The following is a 21,055-nucleotide window of genomic DNA, read 5'->3' on the forward strand; positions in this document are numbered from 1 at the left end:
ACCCTCTTTCTTTTACAGACAGTTGCGTCTTTAACATAACCCCGTTAATAAACCTCACTTGGCAGCTGGCAGGGCAGGTGCTGCATTTCCCAGAGCACTTACGTCGTGCCAGCCGGGAATTTTCTCTCTGCAGCCACGGACTTCCAGGGTCTCAGCACCAGAAGGGACGTTTGCTCAGAGGCTGTGGGCCCCCTCCTCCCCTGCCTTGTGCTCCCACCAGCCACTCCTGTAAGGTCCATTTTAGAGGAAAGCCAAGTGAATTTCCCAGAGGAATTCTCTCCCAAAGCCAGCTCTCACAGAAGGTAGTTTTAATCCAAGACCTGGCTCTTTCTCAGCTAAAGAGCCCTACAAAAAGCCTGTCTCCTTCTATGTGCCCAGAGGCACCAGGTACTGCAGTGCCCTGCTCCTCCAGCCGCAGGTGACAGTCCCGCCGGGGGGACAGTCCTGCTCTGCAGCAAAGGGGACCCTCCGTGTGCTCACGCAGACCCACAACTAACTCACCTCCCTGCTTCATAGCACGGAGCAAAGGGGACCGCAGCCTCCATCCCTCTCCTCCGTGGCCAGCCTCCAGCCTGGAGCCAGCATGCACAACAGTCCCGTTCACAGACATCAGACTCAGGAAAGGAGCAGCCTGAGCAATTATTCGCTTAAAGACAAAGCCGCGTTGCTCTTCTTTCCGTGCGATGGTCCAGCATGGCTGCCTGAGACCCGGGCGCTTGGCATCGGCAGGCCACGTGCTGCGCGTTGCAGCAGGGGGTCGCGGCCGGGTCTTTGGAGTAATCTGCAACCGAGACGTTGTCTGTTGCGATGTCCTCCAGAGCCTGGGCGTAAGCCCTGCTGATTGCAGGTAGCACTGCCTGATACTCTTTGGATACCACATCCAAAGGCTCCTGCTCCTGGATATCACGATCCAGATTGAAAATGAGGGGTGGCTGGTGATGCTCAGCTGGCCCAATGCTCCCATCGCAAGCCATCGCCCCTCCTAGGGAGGAAACGAGAGAAAAACACTGGAGTTCCAGGCTGCCCAGGGATCACCTTGTATTCCTCACCCGTCTGTGATGGCCCAGTCCCTCCACGTCCCAGCTTTGGGAGCCCGGGTCCTGCTGCTAGTCCGAGAGCACTTCTGAGGCCAACAACTCTGGGCTGCAAAGCCCATCGCACAGACACAGGGGGGCACATACTTACTCCTCGCTGGCTTTGCTCATGCTTGAATTAACCTGAGTTGGTTTTTACCTGTATCTGCAGGGAACCAAGAATTCCAGAAGTTTTTTCCCAGACTTTACAATCTCTAAAAGGGACACAGTACCTGTGGTGTAAAATGCCTTGTACTGAGCCAGCCGTAGCGTCTCTATCTCGCCGTCCTTCCCAGCTGCCCCACTGTTGGGGTGGAGCAGAACCTGAAGGAAGAAGAGAAAAGTGCCCGTCAGCCTGTTGCAGGGAAAACCTGCTCTGTGAGACCCCGCTCCCTCCTCAGACGAGACCACGTCCCACCCGTGCACACATTTAGAGACACCATTTCGCCCCTGGACTCTGAGCAACCAACCGAGTTTTTCTTGCTGAAGGGTGGGGTGACAGCAAAAGGACACTGGGAAACACCAGCATCTCTCTGTGCCTTCCTGGCTCTGTAGGCAGGACCCCCCGAATTCAGCTCCCCAGATCAATTCAACCGCAAGAAAGGGATCACGGAGGTGCGGGGGCTTTCAGCAGAGCAGGGCAGAATATTTGGGAGCTGGGATGGTCTCAGGTGCTCTATGTCACCCACCACTGCCCCATGACGACGAGACACCCGTCTCCCTCCGTGCTCACAGCTCAGCTACTGGCAGGGACATCTAAGGGAGCTGAATCGTTGCCTGGGGCCAGCAGCAAGCGACAAGCTGAGGGTGAGCTCATGCAAAGCAGAGCCTGCACGGGTAGGTGAGGTGCTGGAACATCACTCCCGGTCCGTCTCCGCCGCTGACTCACCCCGCTGTGCGAGTGCTCCCTTCCCTAACAACAGCCGTCCCGGCACAGGGAATGGGGGTGAGAAGGAAGGGAAGAAGGGAAGGGTGGGTCAAATCTCTGCCTTTCGGTATTTAGGACACTTGATCTGCACAGGACGACTACTTTGGCACACGGGAGCGAGAAGACAAGTGAGCTGGATGGTTCAGCGGGCTCGTCTGTCAGATAATATCTGCCGCGGAGCCAATGGCTTCATTGAGGGATGAGTCACTCGAGGTTTCCTCCCTGGGAATTGAGTTTAAAAGTGATTCAAGAAATTTCCACTGTGCTAAAAATTAGAAACATCTGCTGAAGTTGTAGGCAGCTGCGGTGCCAAGTTTAGTAACAGCGTTCGCAGCTGATCAGCACGGTAATGCCTTAGCAGGTGCCCGGCGCAGAGCCCTGCCCCGGCACGCAGCACCGCCGGGCACCCCGCTCGGTCACCCGGAGATGTCGATCCCGTGCTGCCTGGTGCGGATGCGGCCGCCGTCTCGGGGGGCCAGTTGGTAACTCATCCAAGAAATGCCAGGATTCAGGGTGGGGGGTGATTTCCAAATGCTCCCGGTTTCCTTTATTGCCCTCCATTGCAAGGTAAATAAAAGAAACAAGTTTGCCTTCTGGGATTTGGTTTAAAAATCATGTTTTATGGAAAAGAATTAAGCGTGTAAAGTGGAAGAGGTGGTGCAGTGTAAGCCTGCTGCGAGGAGGAAACCCCTGCTACAGAGTCCCCTTACGCTGACACTCCTCAGTCAGAATAAAACAACTCCAAAGCAGAAATCAGCAAATATTCAAGGGCTCATGAAGCCAAGGTACCAGAAACCGAACCAATTCATCTGCTTCCAGCCTTAAAGCTTTGCCTACACCTTTAGCAGCACAGTTGGGATCCTGCCATCTCGGTGTAAAGGCACTCAAACCTCCCTTGCTACCAACAAGCACGTCCCTAAACCTGCCTCATAAAACCCCACGCTAAGAAAATCTGTTACAATTTACTGCATAATTAAGGAGCTCGTTTCAATGCAGCCCTTTCAAAAAACATTCCCAGGTCTGCAACTCTTCTACTGATCTGTGACTTTGTTATTTGAATTAAAAAAAAAAAGAAAAGGGGAAAAAAAGCCTTTTCTGCCCAGAAAACCCGTTGTCTGAACTTGGTGCTCTGGGCTGTTTGCACAAGCGAGCAAGCACGCGGGAAGCAGGCGCACACCCCTCTGCCATTAAGCTAATGGAAAGAGCTTATTTGTCTGACACTTGTACCCTTGATACATCTTGTAGGATGTGTTTATTTTTACTGTAAATAGCCTTCGCTCAAAACAGGACCTTGGCATCGCCCCAGCCCCGTCACAGGTTGTGCCGGTGCCGAATGCGCGGGCTGGGACGCCGAGCAAGGTTACCCCGGGCAGCTCGCGCCGGGGAGCCTCAGCCACCCCAGGGATCCCAGTTAGGAAAGCAGCTGTCGGTGGCGTGCGGAAACCGGGCGGCAGGGCGAGCAAAGGAACCACTTTCGGGAGGATTTGTGTCAAGGAAAACCCTGCAACGTCAAAGGGAGGGTTGCTATCAGCCGCTCGCAAACAGGAGATGAAAGGCAGAGAGCCAAGAGGGGAGGGAGTGGGGACATGCGCTTGCTCCCGATCACCCCGCGGGGCCAGAACAGGCGGACGCTGTGTGTGTGTGTCCCCCAAGGTCACCCCATCCCGCAGCAGCACGGGCAGCTGGATCGCATTCCCTGGGGATGCCCGCCCCGCTCGCGCTGCCGGGATGGGCAGGAACAACCCTGCTGTGCCCCCCGGCTCCCAGCCCCACAGGGGTTAATTCACCCCTGATTGAAGCACAAACCCCCCCCAAAAAGCACTGGGCCGGGGTGATGCTGGGGAAGCCCGGGGAGCTGGCGGTGCATTGCAGCCCAGGACTTTATTCCTCGGTCTGAAACACGCAGGAATGGCTGGTGCAGGCGCATGCCCCTGCACCGTGCCCTGACTCCCAGCAAACCATCGCTCCCAGCAAACCATCATTCCCAGCAAACCATCGCTCCCAGCAAACCATCGCTCCCAGCAAACCATCATTCCCAGCAAACCATCGCTCCCAGCAAACCATTGCTCCCAGCAAACCATCATTCCCAGCAAACCATCGCTCCCAGCAAACCATCGCTCCCAGCAAACCACCGGTCCCCCCCTCCCAGCACCACGCATGCAAAGAGGGTTAACCGTGAGGAGCACAGCGGAGCACGCTGGCCGCATCCCATCCGCTTCCCCGCTTTATCTCACGGTTCAGCAGAGGGTTCCATAAATACGAAGCAAATACCAAAACCCTGATAGACGCAGAAAGCAAATCCAAGATCCCCGCTGGGAGCTGGCTCGTGGTGCTCGCAGGAGGGTGGACTTTAAAAGCAAAATCAGGCTTTATCTGTGGGATTGCTATTAAAGCCGCTTTTTTTTTTTTTCTTTTGCTTTTGGTTCTGCAAAACTATCTTGTGCAACTCTGAGAAAAATGCATCGCCATACTGCTTGTTCTGCTAACCGCGTTTTTTAGGCTTAAAGGAGCTGTCAGCAGCTCCTATTGTATGGACAGAGAGCTGCAGGGTATGGGGCGGGCTGCCCCACTTGAACATCAGTAACAACGGGCACGTTCCCCAGCCAAGGAGCTGGGAGAAGGAGGGCTTCATTATGTCTGGATCTGGCAAGATAAATAAAGCGGATACAACTAGGTCTGAGCCCCTGGGATCTTTTCTTTCCCATACTGATGTACCTTTTGCGACTGGAAAGGAGACATGCCGTGCTGGGCACTGCAGGGCTGCTGTGCGGGCAGGCAAGCCCAAGCATCCCCTGGGACAGCGTCCCCCGGGACAGTGTCCCCCGGGACAGCGAGCACAGCCCTGCCAGCGCAGGGGAAGGCACGCCAGGCTGCAAGTGCAGGCATTTTCACCTATAACCCCAGGTTTATGAACAAAGTGTAAAACAACTCTTCATTAATCCAAAAGCCCTTTTACCCTGGTACCCCGAGCCCCGCCTTGGTACAGCACCCGGCCGTCTCCGCTGGTCCTCCTCCTCTGGGCCAGGGGAATGATGCTCCCACGGGTCTGCACATCGCCAGCTCTGAGCCCTTCTGCCCCCCACTTACCTGGTTTAGCTCAGAAGCGGTGGGACCTGCTGTCAGGAGGAGGATGCCACCGGGGGGGGTGGCTCTGCCTTACCTTGTGCCCCACATCCGACCACCCAAAGAGAACCGGGGACACATCCAAGCCGTCGAAGCGCCTGTTTGGGGGAAGCGCCGCCCCAGCCAGGGCCACCAGCGTAGGGAAGATGTCCAAGGTGCTGGGGAAAGAGGTGGCTTTCATCAGAGCAAGGAGCGAAGATCCCCAGAGGGTCCCCCCAACCCCACCTGCACCCTGCAGCCCCTCGCCCGGGGGGCACTCGGTGCACTGATGGCAGGGGAGTGCCTTGAGGGGGGGGGGCCTGGCCGCTTCCCAGCACCCATCCCAACAGCTGAGCTTTGCAGAAAAGGTTAAAACCGGCTTCAAGCAGCGACTCGGCCCTGGCAAGCCCTTGCTTCGCACACCTCCCACCCCCGGCGCCGGCTGCTTGCCAGGCACTGCGGGTTCAGCCAGGATCTGCCGCTCCCGCACCCGGCAAATCCTGCACCCACAGGGCAGGGGCATGGTGGGGAGCAGGGCAGCCCCCTCCCGCTCTCCTGTCCCCCCGCCCAGGGACAGACGGGGAAGGCAGCAGGTCACCCTCCGGAGAAAGTGCTAGCACAGGGACTTTTTACGCCAATGACAGCAGATCCCGTCGCCCCAGGAAAATGTGGTCTCACTTTTGCATGGCGCAGCACGAGCCGTCGCAGCCAGAATGGAAAATGAGAGCGGTGCTATTTTGTGCACTCCCACCAAAACGCCCGTCAGCATTTCCACCGTAAACCTCTCGGGTTTTTCAGGGGCCTCAGCCACAAAAGAGTGCTCGGGGCTCATCCTTGGTCGCTTCCCGGTGAGGAGGGACACAGGGAAGGAGCGGGTGACCCGGTGTCCCTCCGGCTCTGTGGGGATGCAGAGAGGGAGAGTCTCTCCTTTCCCGTCTGCTACCTGTGGCCCCAGGGCCAGAGCTCAGCCGCGGCGATTCCCCGCCTGCCGGCACGTCCCTGCAGTGTGGAGGGACCACAGGTCGAGCAAAGTCATTGCTGGGGTGGGACGGGGATCACCCAGCCCTGCTGCCAGCCCCTTGCGCAGCCTGGGCTTCCCCCTCCACCGGCCACGTTGCCCAGTGGGGTCCAGGCTTGACTCCAGCGGGATGGGGACAGCCCACTCACGGCCCCCGCGTCTGACCCTTGCCCCCCACATCCCGCTCCTGCGAGGCACAAGTGTCCGTCCCCCCCGCCACCACCAAGCGCATCCCTCCCTCTTGCAGACATGGTCGTGGGGTGACCCCACACCTCTAAAAGGAGCCACCCCACACCTGTAAAAGGAGCCACCCTGCACCAGGGGTGTCCCACGGCCCCAGGGGACAGCGGGACATCGGTGTGGCCAAGTGACACATCACAGCGCTGCCCTCCCCGGGGACGAGGCCGTGGCACGGGAGCTGATGAGCCGGCAGAACCACCGGTGCCAGGCGGCCAACGGGGACTCAGCCTGCATCCCTCCGGCTGCAAAACCCTCGTGCCGGCAGCTCGGGGGCTCGGTTGGGGCAAGGAAATTGCTGGAGGAGGTGAAAGCACCAGGTCCCCCAACCCGGGGGCACGAGGGTGCTGCTGCGGTCCTGCCACCGCGTTTCTCCTGCCCGGTGCGCCATGGCGGCTGCGTGAGCGGAGAGAGAGAAAAAAGCCCAGGGCTTAAGGGCCCCCGGTTCTCCCATTCAACGAGTTTTAATTTAGCTGCTAAGAGACGGAGAGAACAAATAAGAACAAACACTGCTGAGAGGCAGCCCCGGTACGGCGCGCTCACGGAGACGGCCCCAGCGGCCAGGCGAGCCAGGAAGCACCAAAAAAAAATGCTGGCTTCCCGCTGCACCCAAGGCAGGGCACATCCCTGCAGGCACCTCGCTGGGGTCAGCCCAGGTCCACCTGAAACGGCAGCCCAGGGCAGGCCTCGGTCAGCGCACGCCGGGTCCCACGGGTGCTCAGCACCCTCAGGATCTGGCCCCCAGCACGGTGCATGCGGATGCTTGCATGGTTGCACCAAGCGGTCCTGACTCAGCAGATCGGACCGCTGGAAACCGTCACCGAGGTGGGAGGACGACATGATTGAGGGCAGAGGTGGTTGAAGATCCTCCCAGCTGCGGGCAGTTGTAACCCATGGAAAAAGGCATGAAAAAAAGAGGATTTTGGTCAAAGTTGGCATCAAAGCAAAGGCCCCGCCAGCAGGCACATCCTAGAAGCCAAGCTGGGGAAGCCGTGCTTGCAGGGAAAGGGAAAGCCACGCTGCCAACCCCCTGCCCTGGCCAAGAGAGATTTAATAAATAAAGTCACCCCAGCGTCCTGCTGCTGCCCCGAACGCCAAGGGAAAAGGGCCTGGCAGCGCCTGGGGACGGGCAGCTCCCTGCCTGCTGCCCGAGGGGCAGAGCTGCCCGGTGATGACGTGGTACAGGCAGCTGCAGGCAGCTGCAGGCAGCTGAACCAGCTCTCCCCACACCTCAACCGGCTTGCCCAACCTGCCCAGCCCCACGCCGCCGGCACAGCCAGGGTGGTGCAATTTGCTGCTTCTTCACCACCCCACTGACCTATTTCTTCCATGCCCTACTTTGGATTGGGGCAGGGAAGGGCAGAAGCACAGCGGGTGGCTCTGACAATTAAATATAATTAAGAAAAGCCGACAAGGCAGTTTTCTGCAGAAACCAGCGTGCAGGTGCAGGTCCACGGCGATGCATCAGCATTTCTCTGCTGGCTTCAGCTTCCCTGGCCCCCGGACACGCTCACCCTCGCTCACCCCTCCGCTCCCTGCGCCGGGGAGGACGAGAAGCTGAGCGACGCCGGGGAGAGGCAAGGCGCAGGCTCTTCTCCCAAGCTGGATGGCAAAGGCTGTCAGCATTTTCATCACCTCAGGGGCAGAAGGAGGCTCACGCAGGCAGTGAACGCCTGCCCTCGCCCAGCCCCTGCCCTTCCCGGGGGATCCCACCAGCTGGAGGTCCCTCCTTGCGTGCCGAGGTCTCCCAGCTGCATCTGCACACAGATTTCATTCCCTCCCCAGCTTCTTGGTCTTCCCCATCAGCTGGGGGGACAAGTCTTCAACCGCTCGTCCTTTGAGGGATGTCCCCAAGGGTGACTCTAGGTGCAGAGAAAAGCCACCAGCCCCGACACACTGTGAGCGCCAAGCAGCCCCTGCCCCCCGCATCCTTCCACATCCCTCTGCATCCCTCCGCATCCGCTGCTCAAGAGCTCAGGCCGTGGCCGGGACCACAGTGGTGACACTTTTCTGAGCAGGAGCCATCGCTCACGTCCCCCATGCTGGCTCTGTGCTGCCTCCCAAACAGGGGGTTGCTTCTTCCTGATGCCAGGGCATCACCGGCACAGCTGGGCATCACCCTGCACCAGCCGGGCACGGCCCCATGGCCATGATGGGCTGTGCTGGGGAGGACACCGGGTGTGCTGTGACTCCCGCGGAGCTGCAGAGCTGCTTCCCAAGTGCCCGGTGTGCAGCACAGCCCACGCCGCCGGCTTTCTAGATTTCCAGCTGTCCAACCTGCTGGACTGGAGCTGGGAAATGCAGGAGATAAGGTCTTTGAGGAGATAAAGGGGATGCCTGGGCTTGGCGGCAGGGCTGCAGCGTGCGCAGCGGGGTGAGAAGGCTGGTGGGAGAGGGGGATGGGGACGGGCACCGATCCTGCACCGCACCGCCCCGGCTGCCCGAGCGGGCACGGGTTGGCAGCTCTGCCCCATGTCCCGGTGGTCGGTCCATCACCCACCCACGGAGGGAAAGGGTTTGGAGGTGAAACCCAAGGGGTGCTGCGTGCACCCCATCCCCTCCACCAGACGTCAGCGCCCCAGCTCACGCCTTGAACCTTCCCCCACTTGCAAAAATCCAGCTCCCAGAGCTGCCCTCAGGCCACGTAAGGAGTAAATGGCTCCTGCTTATCTCACAGACCTTAGAAACACCCAACGCCTCCCCGGGGCCCACCAGTCAGGACCAGCTTCCAGCAGCTGGAACACTCTTTCCCAACACCCAGCAACACCCCCCCCCGCCCCGGCCCCACCACCCTGAGCTCCACCATTGTGTGCTTCAAGGGATGAAAGGGGACGGGGCATCCCACCGTGCTGCCCCCAGCCCAGGCTGTGCCCCCCGCGCTGCATGTGCTGCAAAGGAGGGCTGTAAAGAGGGGTGCAACTGCTGCAAGGGAGAGCTGCAAGTGCTGCATGGGCAGCTGCAATTGCCGCAAGGAGAGGTGCAACTGCCGCCTGCAGAGGTGCAACTGCCGCATGCAGAGGTGCAATATTGCTGCAATAAGGACCCCCCCACGCCACCCTCCGCAGTGCCGTGCTCCCCAGCGAGGCGAGGAGCGGGAGGCAGCAGCCCTTCCCCTCCACTCTCGCCGGAAACGGCAAAAGTCGCTCGCTGCCTCCCAGCCTGGCCGCATCCTGCGCTGATTGCAAGCGCCATCTCTCCGGCCAGCTTTTCCCACAACCGCACCCTCCTCCACATAAAGCCATTCACAAACCACAAAGCCTAAGCCTGCTTCTTGGTGGAGAGAGAGAACATCGTCATCTTTTAATTATCGGGAGGCACTCAGCCACCGCGGCCAGGAGGCACACGGAGCCCGGCGGCTGCTAACGCCAATCCACCAGCCTCACAAAAAGCCCTTTCAACTCCTCTTTGCTGAAGCATTAAGTCTTACGGGCTTGGGAGAGGACAAAAGTACAGAGTCTGGCACATGGCAGGCAATAACCAGCGCGGGCAGCTGCTGCTGCCAAAATCCAGATCATCACCTGGGTCCCAGCGCGGGGACAGGGGGTCCTTCCAAACGGGGGCAAAAGGGCTGCCCTGCTCCCCGATGCGATCCAGCCGGGCTCTTACCTTAGCAGAGCGCGGCTTGTCCGCTTGGCAGGGATGCGGCCAGGCCAGTACGCCAGCGCCGGCACCCGGTGCCCTCCTTCCCAGGTTGTTTGCTTCGCCGAGCTCCCACCTGCAAGAGAAAAGGGCAGTGCTCAGCACCCCACTGCCCAGGAGCTCTGCGTCGATGGGAAAACCTCCTGACCCTGGAGTTTTCCTGGGAAAGGAGCTACTCAGGGGCAGAGATGGAGTAAATGACCCCAAAGGAGGATCATTTCGCTGGAGAGGGAGCTGGGTCAGGGAAGGGAGAAGAGTTACAGGAGTTTTTAAAAGAAATAATAGGGAAAGGGAAAAGAAAGCGGGCTCAGTTTGGCACTGCTTTGTGTTTCTCCTCTGCTCCAGTGAGCGATGAGAAACACAGCCGGTTGCCGGAGCTGCTGCATTTCCATCCACTTTTGATGTCAGACGAGAATATGGAGCAAGCGGGAAAAGTAGGAATTTATGCCAGGGGCTGCCAACGGCCCATGTAGGCGGGCTGCTGCCCTCCGTGTAGTAAAGCACCGACAGCCCCCCAGCCTGCTGCAAACCTGCTTCATTAAAAATACCATCCTGCTGATAACCCTCCTGCCGGCTAATTAACCTGTTCAGTTGTTTCCCTGACATCACCCAAAACGCCCCTGCTCTGCCCTTGGGTTTGAGATGCACGGCATGGGGAAGCTACCCGGACCCTTCCTCCACCTGGGATGCTGAGCACTGAAATGGGGGTGCTGAGCAACAAAACGGGGATGCTGAGCAACAAAACGGGGGTGCTGAGCACCGAAATGGGAGTACTGAGCATTGAAACGGGTGGAAGGGTGTTAGAGAGCCTCTGCTTTGGCTGTAGCCCAAAGGGCCCCAGGCAGCTGGGGGGGGAAGGGGCTGGGAATGGGGCAAACAGAAAATCCCAACCCAATTCACCGAGCAAACTTCCCAGGCGCAGCCTTTGTCCGCCCGCCTTTCAGCGTGCGCATGGCAACGGTGCTCGCCCAAAGCCATTTCCTTCGGGCAGAGCCAAGAGAGAGGCGATGTCCCCACTGCGGCACAGCCGTCCCGCGCTCCTCCGTGTCCCTGTGCCGGTCCCCATCCCAGCCCGGCCTCTCCAGGAGTCACCGCCTGATGCTATGGGCATCTGGGCTGATCCTGCACTCCCAAGCGATGCTGCCGTACCCATGCAACCAGAGCGGAGGAGGACACGTATGGCACAGATGCCACGATGCCGGCGGCACAAGGAATAGTCCAGGGAAAAGGTTTCTGACCCCGCTGCCCGTCCTGCTGGCTTGGACCAGGCACATCCCCAATCTCTCCCACTCCCCACCCAAACTTTTGGCATTTCCCCCCGATGAACATCTCTTTGGGGCCTGAAGCGGTGGGATACAGCTGGCACCGGGGTCTCTTGTGGCTATTGGAAATGTAACAGCGCTTCCAACGCGCATCACGTACGGCTTAAGCAAGGTGCCTCCCCTGCCTGCAGACGCCCTAGGAAATTATAGCAATTATAGCAATTAATATCAATGCCCCCTCTCTGCACGTATATTAAATAACTCATCCTCCCAATAAGGCAGCTGCATTTCAAGGGCTTTTCCATGCATGGTCAGGGGGTCTCCCGGAGGACATCGGGTGGGTATTTCCCTCCAGCCATCTGAGTGCCTCTGGCCGGGCAGGACGCCAGAGCTGCCCGTGAACAAGCTCACATCAACACTTTGGGCAGTAAACGGGGCTGAAACAGCCCAAACCCAACCAGGGATTTTTCTCCAGAGCAGGGATGATGCAGCCCTGCTGCTGTGGGGACTGTGGAGGCCATGACTTTCCAGGAAAGCTGAACTGAGCATTCCCATGCTGGGATGAAACCCCTGGTCCCCCTCCTGCCACGCACAGCAGGTCCTCAGCACAGAGACACTGGGTCCGGAGCGTCCCAAACCTGCCTCAAAACATGCCCAGCATCACAGCCCTGAAATGCGCATCTCCATCCCGGCACCCCCCCTTGCTGGGCTTTTGGTCCTGAGGTGGGAGACGGGTGTTCGGAGTGGGCTGGGGGCTGGGGGAAGCTCCCCAACAGAAGTGGGGTGGCACACATGGATGTGCTGCTCTCTCGGAGCGAGGACTGACTCCAGTGACCATCCAAAATCAATGGAAAACATCCCTGGAATTTGGGTTGGACCCTAAAAGGAAACGCCAAGCTATGCGAAATGTATAGAGTCCCGAGCAGCCCGTCCTCCCCTGCCCTCCCATTCCTCAAAGGGCTTTTCCCTGCCGGGAGACGATACCCCCCCGGACGGGATGGCCGAGCATCCCACCCACCCAGCACCCACGCAGGTGGGTGTTCGCAGCGTTAGACCAGCCAGCAGCGGACAGTAACACCGGGCTGGCTTTCAAAACATCCGTGCAACAACCAGCCGAGGGATTCCAGAAGTCATCCTTCCCAGCCAGTATTTACAGCCAGCTCCTAGAGCCCTGCCAGCCCGACCTCCTCCCCAACCTCCCACGACAGCGAGGGCTCGGGGTGTTTTCACAGGGCAGCAAGAGGCTGGAAAGGGGACGTGTTTTCCTAGCTTTGTTCCCGAATGCTGGACTGCCCGTACCATCTGCTCCGGCTTGTGACCGTCGGTTGCTCAAGAGCAACCCAGGTCGTCAGCAGGGTTTGTTTATTAAAAAAAAAAAAAAAAAAAAAAAAAAAAAAAAAAATTAAGGTTACGATTTCATCCCGGGGCCAGCCGAAGGAAGGGCTCTGGGAACGGGAAAGCGAGCCAGCCCGGCGGCAGCATTTGCCCAGGGAAGCGGCCACGGTTGCATCGCCTGGGTGTCAGGAAGCGGAGGAGGAAAGAGGCGCTGCCGCCCGCAGCCCCTCCGCCGCCGCTCCCTCCCCGCTGACCCCGAGCAAAGAGGGGAACCGAGCCCGGCGCGCGTTTACACTGCGTAATACAAGCAGAAGTGGGAAACGCCTGACTCATGCATGCTTCTGGCCGCTCCGGCTGAAATAAACCCACCAAGCAGATGGCTTGGCCGGAAAAGGAGGAAAGGCAGGAAAAAAAAAAAAAAAACAACACAACAAAACGGTGGAGAGAAAGAAAAGCAAAGTCCTGCAGCGCTGGGAGGGCGGCCGGGCGCTCTCCTCTGGGTGGGATGGGGGTGGGGGCTGCGAAACCCTGCCAGAGCCGATGGCCCCGGTGCTTGGGCAGTGAGAGCATCCCATCTCCAAAACAAGCTGCCACCCGCCTCAAGCTCCGGGGTAACAGGGACCGGGAGGGGCCCAGCTCCCCCCAGCAGCGGTTTTAGGGGAAAACTTGACTGCTTGAAAGAAAAAAATTATTCTGGGGTGTCTTCAAGGCAACTCAGCCCAGGGCAGCAGCCAGCGGAAAGGCTGGGGGGTGAAACGTTCCCCAGGTCCCCCTCGATGGGCAATGAAGGGCTTTGTGGAGCAGCCCCCCGGCACCCCTGGGGACAGGGAGCCCCCGCCATGCTGCCAGGTTACCTCGCTGCCTCTGCCAGGCCCCCACGAACGGCCCCAGGCGTCCCGCCAGCTCGCACTTCTGCGCCCAGGGGCCATTGTCGCCTGCAAGAGAAAGAAATGTCCCCATGAGCGACACCGGGACCACGGGGCTGGGAGGGGACACCTCTGCAATGGGAGGTGGGCAAGGACAAGTGACCCCTCCATCCCTCCTTCCCATCCCCGTGATGTGTTCCCACATTAGCAAGAGCAGCGGGTTTATTTATTTTTATTTCTAAAAGTTTATTTTCTAGGGCTGGGGCTGCCCGAGTGCTGGGTGAGGGGCTGGAGCGGAGCTGGGGCGTGGGGGGGGGCGGCTGCCACCAGCTTCGGGTGTTAATGAGCAGCGGAGCGGTTCCTGTCGTCAGGAGCAAGACATCCTCATTAGGGAAGCTGCTCAGCGAGAGCGGATTTGGGCTTCTTAATGAATAAGGATTTGCAGTTTAATTAGGCACGGCCCTGCCGGTTCAGCCCTGCGGCCGAAGGGGGGTGGCGGGGTGGGCACCCAGCTGAGCGGCCGCAGCAGCCCGGGACCCCCATCCCTGCAATGTGATGGCCCCGGGCAGCTCGGCTGCGGCTGCTGATCGCTCCCCATCCGCAGAGCAGCCAGGAGCATCGAGGGCAGGGGACAAACACGAGTCCTGCCCCCGCTACCCATGCACATCCCCGGGGCCGGTGTCGGTGCAGCCGCCGGCGTTGCCCCCAGCCACCGCAGCCGGTTTTCCTGCTGTACCTGCAAACCACAGGAGTGTGTTGCCCTTTCCATGGCTGTCGGCGACCCGCTTTATCCGTCCCACCAGGGCATCCATCTCGCTCAGGGCAGCTCCGTAGATGCCCCTGCCCGAGGCGGGGGGCGGTGGTGGGGGGACCCCCAGCGGGACGTGCATATGGGCCAGCGCCAGGTAGAGGAAGAAGGGGCGTCTGCTGTCGCTGCGCAGGGAAGAGGGGGAATGCATTCAGTCGGGTCGGGGAAAAGGAAGGTGGCGGCAGGAGGTCACCAGGGTGGTGACACTGCCAAGCCTGGGGACACAGACCTGTGGCCATTCCTTCGGGGAGCCCTGAAGCCACCCCTGCCTCTGCTGCAGCTCCCCGGGGGAAAAACCAGCCTGTGTGCATCAGCCGGCTGCAAACCCTCCGGGCAGCTGCTCCCCTTGCAGGGGGGATGCTTGGTGCGGCGTGAGCCACTTCTCCCCTGCTCCGGCTTAAACCTCTCCCCGTTGTCCACTGTCCTCCCATTTGGGATGGGCTTGCCCGTTCCTCCATCTCCCGGTGTCCCACAGCCAGTGCGTGCCAGCCGCCAGCCAAACACCCTGCGTCGGTGCACCCCTGGCACCCACCCGCCTCCCTCCCCTCTCTCACAGGGCCCATTTTGGCCATTCCTCGCCCTCCCCAGCAAGTGCTTGGCCCCCACTGGTGATTTTAGCAGAGGATGAGCAGCAGCAGGACGCCCACACCAACCCCGAGTGTGGCCTTGGCGCTGCCGAGCAGCCCCAGACAGGGAGCGCGGCACGTTCACTCGCTGCTCGCTGCCCCGCTGCCTGTTTGCTTTTAAATCATCAGAGGACATGTCCTGTTTTCTTGTTTACAGCTATATTTATCTGCTCCAACAAGGCGCTCTCTTCCTCAGGGACGTCCGAGGGGAAGGGTGGGATGGCGAGCAGCGGGGAGGGGCCGGATCCCAGGGACGTGCCCCAGCCCGCGCACGCGCCCGGCTCCGGCCACCCCATCGCTGCCTCCAGAACGCTTTCGGGGCCCCTCCAACGTGCGTTTCAGCACTTCCTTCCTTTACCCGTCACCCACCTGGGGATGGGAAATGAGTAAATCCCATCCCGCCCAGAGCTGCCGCATCCTTCCCCAGCGGCGCTGGAGCCCCCACGAAGGGCTGCGTCCCCCGGCACCCTGCCCAGCCCCTGCAAAACGCTGGGGGTCAAGGGGTGCTGATGCATCCCTTGCAAATTGCTGCTGCAAAAGGCAACGCGGAACCTTTCCCCTTGGGATGCCAGAGACCCTGGAGCAGGGAAAGCTGCTTCCCCCATCCCGCATCCCACTCAGGAGCACCGGGTGGACTCCAGCATCCAGAACAGACTCATGACCACGGCGTTCAGCTGAACATCCCACTTGCTTTTCGCGTCAACGTTTCAGAATTCTCCCGAAAACTGAGCAAACATTTAATCAATAACTTAAGACAAATGTCCCTGACTTTTGCTCCCATGTTCACTGCGCTCTAAGCGTCCCAAGTCTCACCGCCAGGAATTGCTCAACCTTGACACGACTGGTTAAAAAAACACCGAGATGACAAATCCGGTGTTCTTTTGTTGCCCCGTAATGAATGAGTCAGGCAGAGGAAAACTGGAATAAGCCATCAAAGAGAAGGAGAGAAAAGGCAGGCACCTGCTTAATCCTGTTCTCCATGAACGCAGATAACCCCAAAATACTATTGGGAGTTTAAAGGTTTTTCCTATTAACCCGGAGCTCACGCGCTTGGTTTCACAGCCTAACAGCATCCTCGCAGCCCGGAGGGCTGGGGGTTTGCACAGGAGGAGGGACCGCTGCTGCCCTGCAGCCCGCTGCCTGGGTACCCTCCGGCCCCGGTACAGGCACGCATCCTGACCGCACGGCCAGGCCAGACTGCGGCCAATTCTTGGTACCCAAAGGGGATAAATTATAGGTATTGTGCATGTAAAACAGTACCCAGGTTTATAAGGAGCCATTTCCCCGCAGGCTGCTCCCTGCCCAGCCCTTCGTTTGCCCCCGTTACACAAACTTTTCCCCAAGCATGCCCGCAGGACCCCCCCGCCGTGGCCCTTCCCCGGGTCTGCGTTATCCCTGGATGCAGGCGCAGGACAGGCTCTGACACGGCTGCCCGGCAGCGCTTCCCCTCCTCGCGCTGCAGGGAGGCGTTTTGCAAAGTCACAGCTCATAATCCGCCAATAATAGGGATTAAAATTACACAACCCATCAGCAGGGCTTCGGGGTCGTCATCTCAGAGGATCAGCTTTGCTCCTCGGGAAGAGCATGCCCGGGCTCCTCACGTCCCTGCGCGGCTGGGGAAGGCAGACCCTGAAGCCCAGGGATCCCGGAGCACTTTATCCCCAAAATGGATCAAATCCCACATACGGGGTGAGTTTAAACACCTCTGAGTGCTGCTGCCGGAGCTGCCGTGGGCACCCATTCAGCACCCGCTCCCACACCCCTGCCAGCACCCCCCACCCACAGAGGCACCTCCACCGCCCGGCAGAGCCGCCCCGCTGCCACCTCGCCCCGTGCAACCATGAAGAGGAGGGATGGAGGACAGAGGGATGGCAGTGTTTCCCTCCCTCCCTCCCATCCCTGCTAGCTGGGATCTCGTTGCACGTTACCCCCCTGGAAGGAGGCACAGCCCAGCTCCAAGGCTTTGACCTTCCTTGTAAACGGTCGTTTTAAACACACAGGATTCCTTTAGAGGAGACGCAACAAAAGGCTTCCACGGTGAGCCCTCCAGGACACCGGTGACAGCCTCGGTGGTTTCTCCCTCCTCCAGCGGGCTGGGAAGCCGAGCCACGGAGACCCCAGATCTGCTCGCCAAGAACCGCGGGGCAACACCCGTCCCCCTCACCATTGCACCAACGCCAACCTCCCCGGGCACGTGCAGGGCTCCCAGCCGGAGCTGCTCAGCTTTATCTGCCCTGCAGCATCTGCTGCGGGATGGGCACGGCCTGAGTCTTGCAGACCCAGCCCCGGCGGCCAGATCCTGCTCTCACACATGGCAGAGCTCAAGGGAAAACCAGCTGTGGTGGGGAGCAGCCACGAAACCCCTCGGGCTCTGGAGCCAGGGGAAGCAGCACTGGGGACACCCCGCAGCACGAGCAGAAGACGCTTGCAGTGACCCACGAGCTCTCCCAGCGAAGGGGACGGGGGACGGTGGGTGGCATCTCACCTTGCCCGCTGAATGAAGCGCGTCGCCTCCTCTGCGTAGCGCGCTGCCAGGCTGCTGAGGTTGACGGGCTGTTGGACGATGGTGACGTTCTCGAAGAGAGGAAGGGCCACCTCCATGTAACAGTCCTTCCTCGCCACCCTGCCGGGAAGAAGCCACCCCACGCTCATCACCGGAGCGGGGACTGGTGCGGCAGCAGGCGCAGAGCCCAGCTGTTCTCCTGGCTTTGCAGAAAGCCGAGGTGGGGAGAAGAAAGGGGACAATGCCGATGTCCCCATGCTGAGTGCTCCGGGGACTGACGCGCCTCCCTGACCTGCACCCTGCTGCGGGGTGCACAGGGGTGAAACTGGGTGCATGGAGCATAAGGGGAGGTGACCACAGCAAAAGGCAGCTCTCAGGGCTGGGGACACCGGTGCAAACACCCACCTCCCAGTGCCAGCACTCGAACCCCCACGTGCCTCGTACCTGGCAGCCGCGCCGTGCCGTGGGCAGGGCGGGCAGGGGGGCAAGTTGTAGCCAGGGGTGTCTGTGCAGCCCATGTCGTGGCTGTAGGGGATCCCGAAGTAGTAGTCGAAGCCTGAGGGGTAAGTGAGGGTGTCAGCGGGGACAAGGCGACCACGGGATGCTTGGCTTTTCCCCACCGGCGCAGCTCTTACCGCGGAAGCTGGGGTGATGGCGGCCGTGGTGTCCCAGGTGCCACTTGCCTGTGTGGAAGCCACAGAACATTATTTCAGAGGTTAACACAGCTACGGCCGCTGCCAGCCATCAGCCACGAGGTGCCTGTAGCGCTGGGGGCTTTAATCTAGCAACAAGAAAGGCTACTTGTTTGTGCTGGCCACATTTCCAGAATGCCTTTTTTTTTTTTGCAGAAACTCAGAAAAAGTCCATAAGGTATCTTGTGCCTGTGCACATCGACTGCTTCCAGCCTTAGAAGCCTCTTTCATGCATTTGCCTTCAGAGGAGACGACTTTCTAACCCCTCCCAACCAACCAGCTTCAACCTCTGACCTCCGGCAAGTGCTTGCTCCCACTGAACGCGCCGATCCAAGAGGGAGAACTGCAAAAACTACGGGGGAAAGGAGAAACCAAGGGCTTTTCTGCCAGCGCAACGTGCGCAAGCAACAGGAGCTGCAGGTGCAAAGGGCTCGCTACCAGCTGGGGCTGGCGCAGGCCAGGGGCACCCACAGCGACAGGAGGGTGCCCAAAGCCACAGGGCCAGCAGCACTCACCGTCCCGACCGGCACTGGTAGCATCACGCCGGCGTGGGATGCTGGATGGCAGAGCTGCTGTGCACAGTCATGTTTGCTAAGGAAAACCCGGCGCATTCCTTGTGAGGTGAAGCAATTAGAGCTTAAATGGAGAACTGGGGTGGGCCTGAATTTCAGGCAATATCGTATGTTTGAAAATGAAGATTTTTAAGCTTGGGATTGCAAAATCCAAGGGGGATATGCAAAATCTCTCCCCCATGTGATCCTTTAGACTTTCCTTTAATTGCCAGCGTTTCACCTAACTACCTGCAGTACCTCCTCCGCGAGGGACGGACATGGGCATCTTCATCATCCCCACCGCCATCTCCCCGCCCCGGACGCGCCCTGGGCACGGCGGGCATTACCTATAGCCCCCGTGCTGTACCCAGCCTCCTGCAGGACCTCGGCCAGGGTGGTCTCATTCAGGGGGAGGCCACCAACCGACGTGATGGCGAAGTTGTGGGTCACCCCGTTGCGTGCGCCAAGGCGCCCCGTGAGCAGAGAGGCGCGGGATGGGGAGCAAGTGGATGCAGCCGAGTGGAAATCCACGAACCTAGAAAATGAAAGGACCCTTCGCTCGCAAGCCCCTGCATGGTCTAACGCTGCCCCGTCCCTCCCTGCTCCCCTGCACACGTCCCCTTCTGCCCCAGGGATGAGGGTCTGGAGCAGGGGATGAAGCTCGCAGGTCCCAGCAGCGATGGATGGATCTGCACCCTGAGGTAGCAGGCTCTGGCCGCCCTCCCCGTGCACCCAAAACCACGTCAACAAAATCCCTTTGCCTGCTAGTCCCACGGGAGCAAATTCTCCGTTGCTGTGGGACAGAGTAACCAGGGATGCTTGGAGAGGGCCCGGGGGGGGGACAGACGTTACCTCATCCCTTGGGCCGCCAACTCATCCAAATGCGGGGTCTCCTTCGTCTCTGCCCAGTTGGCCCCAAGATCCCCCCAGCCCACATCATCTGCCAGGATGACGATGAAGTTGGGCTGCCCATACGCTGCTCGGGGAGCCGAGAGCCCCACCAGCACCGCGGCGAGCCCCAGCACCACCCGCGGGGAGGGGGTCCCCGTGGTGCCACTCATCCCCTCCCACCCACGCTGGGGCACTGGCGGCTTCGTCTTCCCCAAACTCCCTCCGCTGTGTCCCTGCGGATGCAGTTGAGCTCTCCACGGGCCCTCGCAGCGATGCAAACGTCCCCTCCTTAGCTGCTCCGCAGGGCCGGGCCGGGGGCCGGGAGGTCCGGGTGTGCTCCCTTGGCTATCGACCGAGCTGCAACTTCTCCTCCGTCTTTCACACCCAGGCACAGCCGATACTCCTGAAATTGGCACCAGCAAAGGTGTTATTCTTAGAAGTCAAAAACACCCTTTGAAGTCACTGTCACCCTATTTTTAACTTTCCTTCCTTCCTAGTAAATATCTAATTAGACACCAAACCAAAGCAGTATTTTTCCCTTCAGAAGCATGCTCGATCTGCGGCAGCAGCTCCTCTCCCCTCACCGCAGCCGAGGGGATGTTCGCGGCCGACAAATGGCTCTTTCCCTGCAGACCACGCTCCTCAGCTCGCCGAAGCGCTGGCCTCCCTTGCTTCAGGCGGATAAACAACTGCCGTGGCTCTGCCAGCGACTGTCGGTCCGTCCTTCACCTTGCATGGCTACAGCATCCCCTGTGCAAGAGAAACAAGACGCAATCAGGACCTGCCGGAGCCCTCCTGCATCCCAGCCCGGGGCAGAATGCCTTATCCAGACACCGAGACTTTGCCTTTGAAGTTGTATTTTTTGCTGCCTGACTCAGGATGGCTCAGCTGGAAAGGACTGGAAACAACGAGCGCCCCTTTCCCGCATCCATCGCTCAGGCTGGGATGGTTTCCCGCGGTGCTGTCATTCCCGGGGAGCAGCTCTGCTCCCTCCCAGCTTGCCAAGGGCTCTCGCCCTCTGCCCGAGCACTGCAGGTTGCACAGCACTTGGAGGAGGGGGAACGCGCAGGGCCTTGCCTTCATTTGTAACAACTGACAAGATTCTAAAGCTCATTTTTTAAATTTAGTTCCGCTCACGCTGCCCCACTCCTGCCGGCGGGTCAGAGCAGGCAGCGCAGCCCTGCAGGCAGCAGCCCCGCTGCCAGCCATCAGGCACTGGGAGGGAGCCGCTCCCAGAGGCAAGAATGCAGAAATCCAGGCAAACCCAGAAGGCAATAAAACCCAGAAACACCTGGGCTTACAGGATTAAGCACAGCGCTTGAAATCCGGGGGTTCATACATCTGCTTAGGGCAGGATTCGGCCTCCAGTGGTAGAGAGGTTCAAGGACAAACACCTCGAAGATCGATGGTGGAGACGCAGCCATGAAACACAACGTCTTGAGCACAAAGTTATGGCCAACGTGAGATGAAGCTGCAGAGATTTGCCAAAAGCCCGCTGAGCCCTGCGTGAGGAGCTCTGCGCTG

At 59.7% G+C, this 21,055-nt stretch overlaps 1 protein-coding gene across 1 annotated transcript; it reads right to left on the bottom strand.

Moving 5' to 3' along the window:
- Positions 1-285: 285 nt before the first annotated feature.
- ARSG (arylsulfatase G) lies at positions 286-20,165 on the bottom strand. The gene is made up of 12 exons (XM_050908342.1): positions 20,116-20,165; positions 19,493-19,934; positions 18,988-19,175; positions 18,033-18,080; positions 17,842-17,953; positions 17,380-17,517; positions 14,197-14,393; positions 13,449-13,529; positions 9,965-10,073; positions 5,162-5,282; positions 1,307-1,397; positions 286-982 (listed from the first exon to the last, which is right to left on the bottom strand). Exons 2-12 carry the CDS (start codon positions 19,699-19,701, stop codon positions 648-650), a joined length of 1,629 nt encoding a protein of 542 aa, XP_050764299.1. The 5' UTR covers positions 19,702-19,934; positions 20,116-20,165; the 3' UTR covers positions 286-647.
- Positions 20,166-21,055: the final 890 nt, after the last annotated feature.

This window comes from Gymnogyps californianus, chromosome 19 (assembly GCF_018139145.2).
Source record: "Gymnogyps californianus isolate 813 chromosome 19, ASM1813914v2, whole genome shotgun sequence".
Lineage (NCBI taxonomy): Eukaryota > Metazoa > Chordata > Aves > Accipitriformes > Cathartidae > Gymnogyps > Gymnogyps californianus.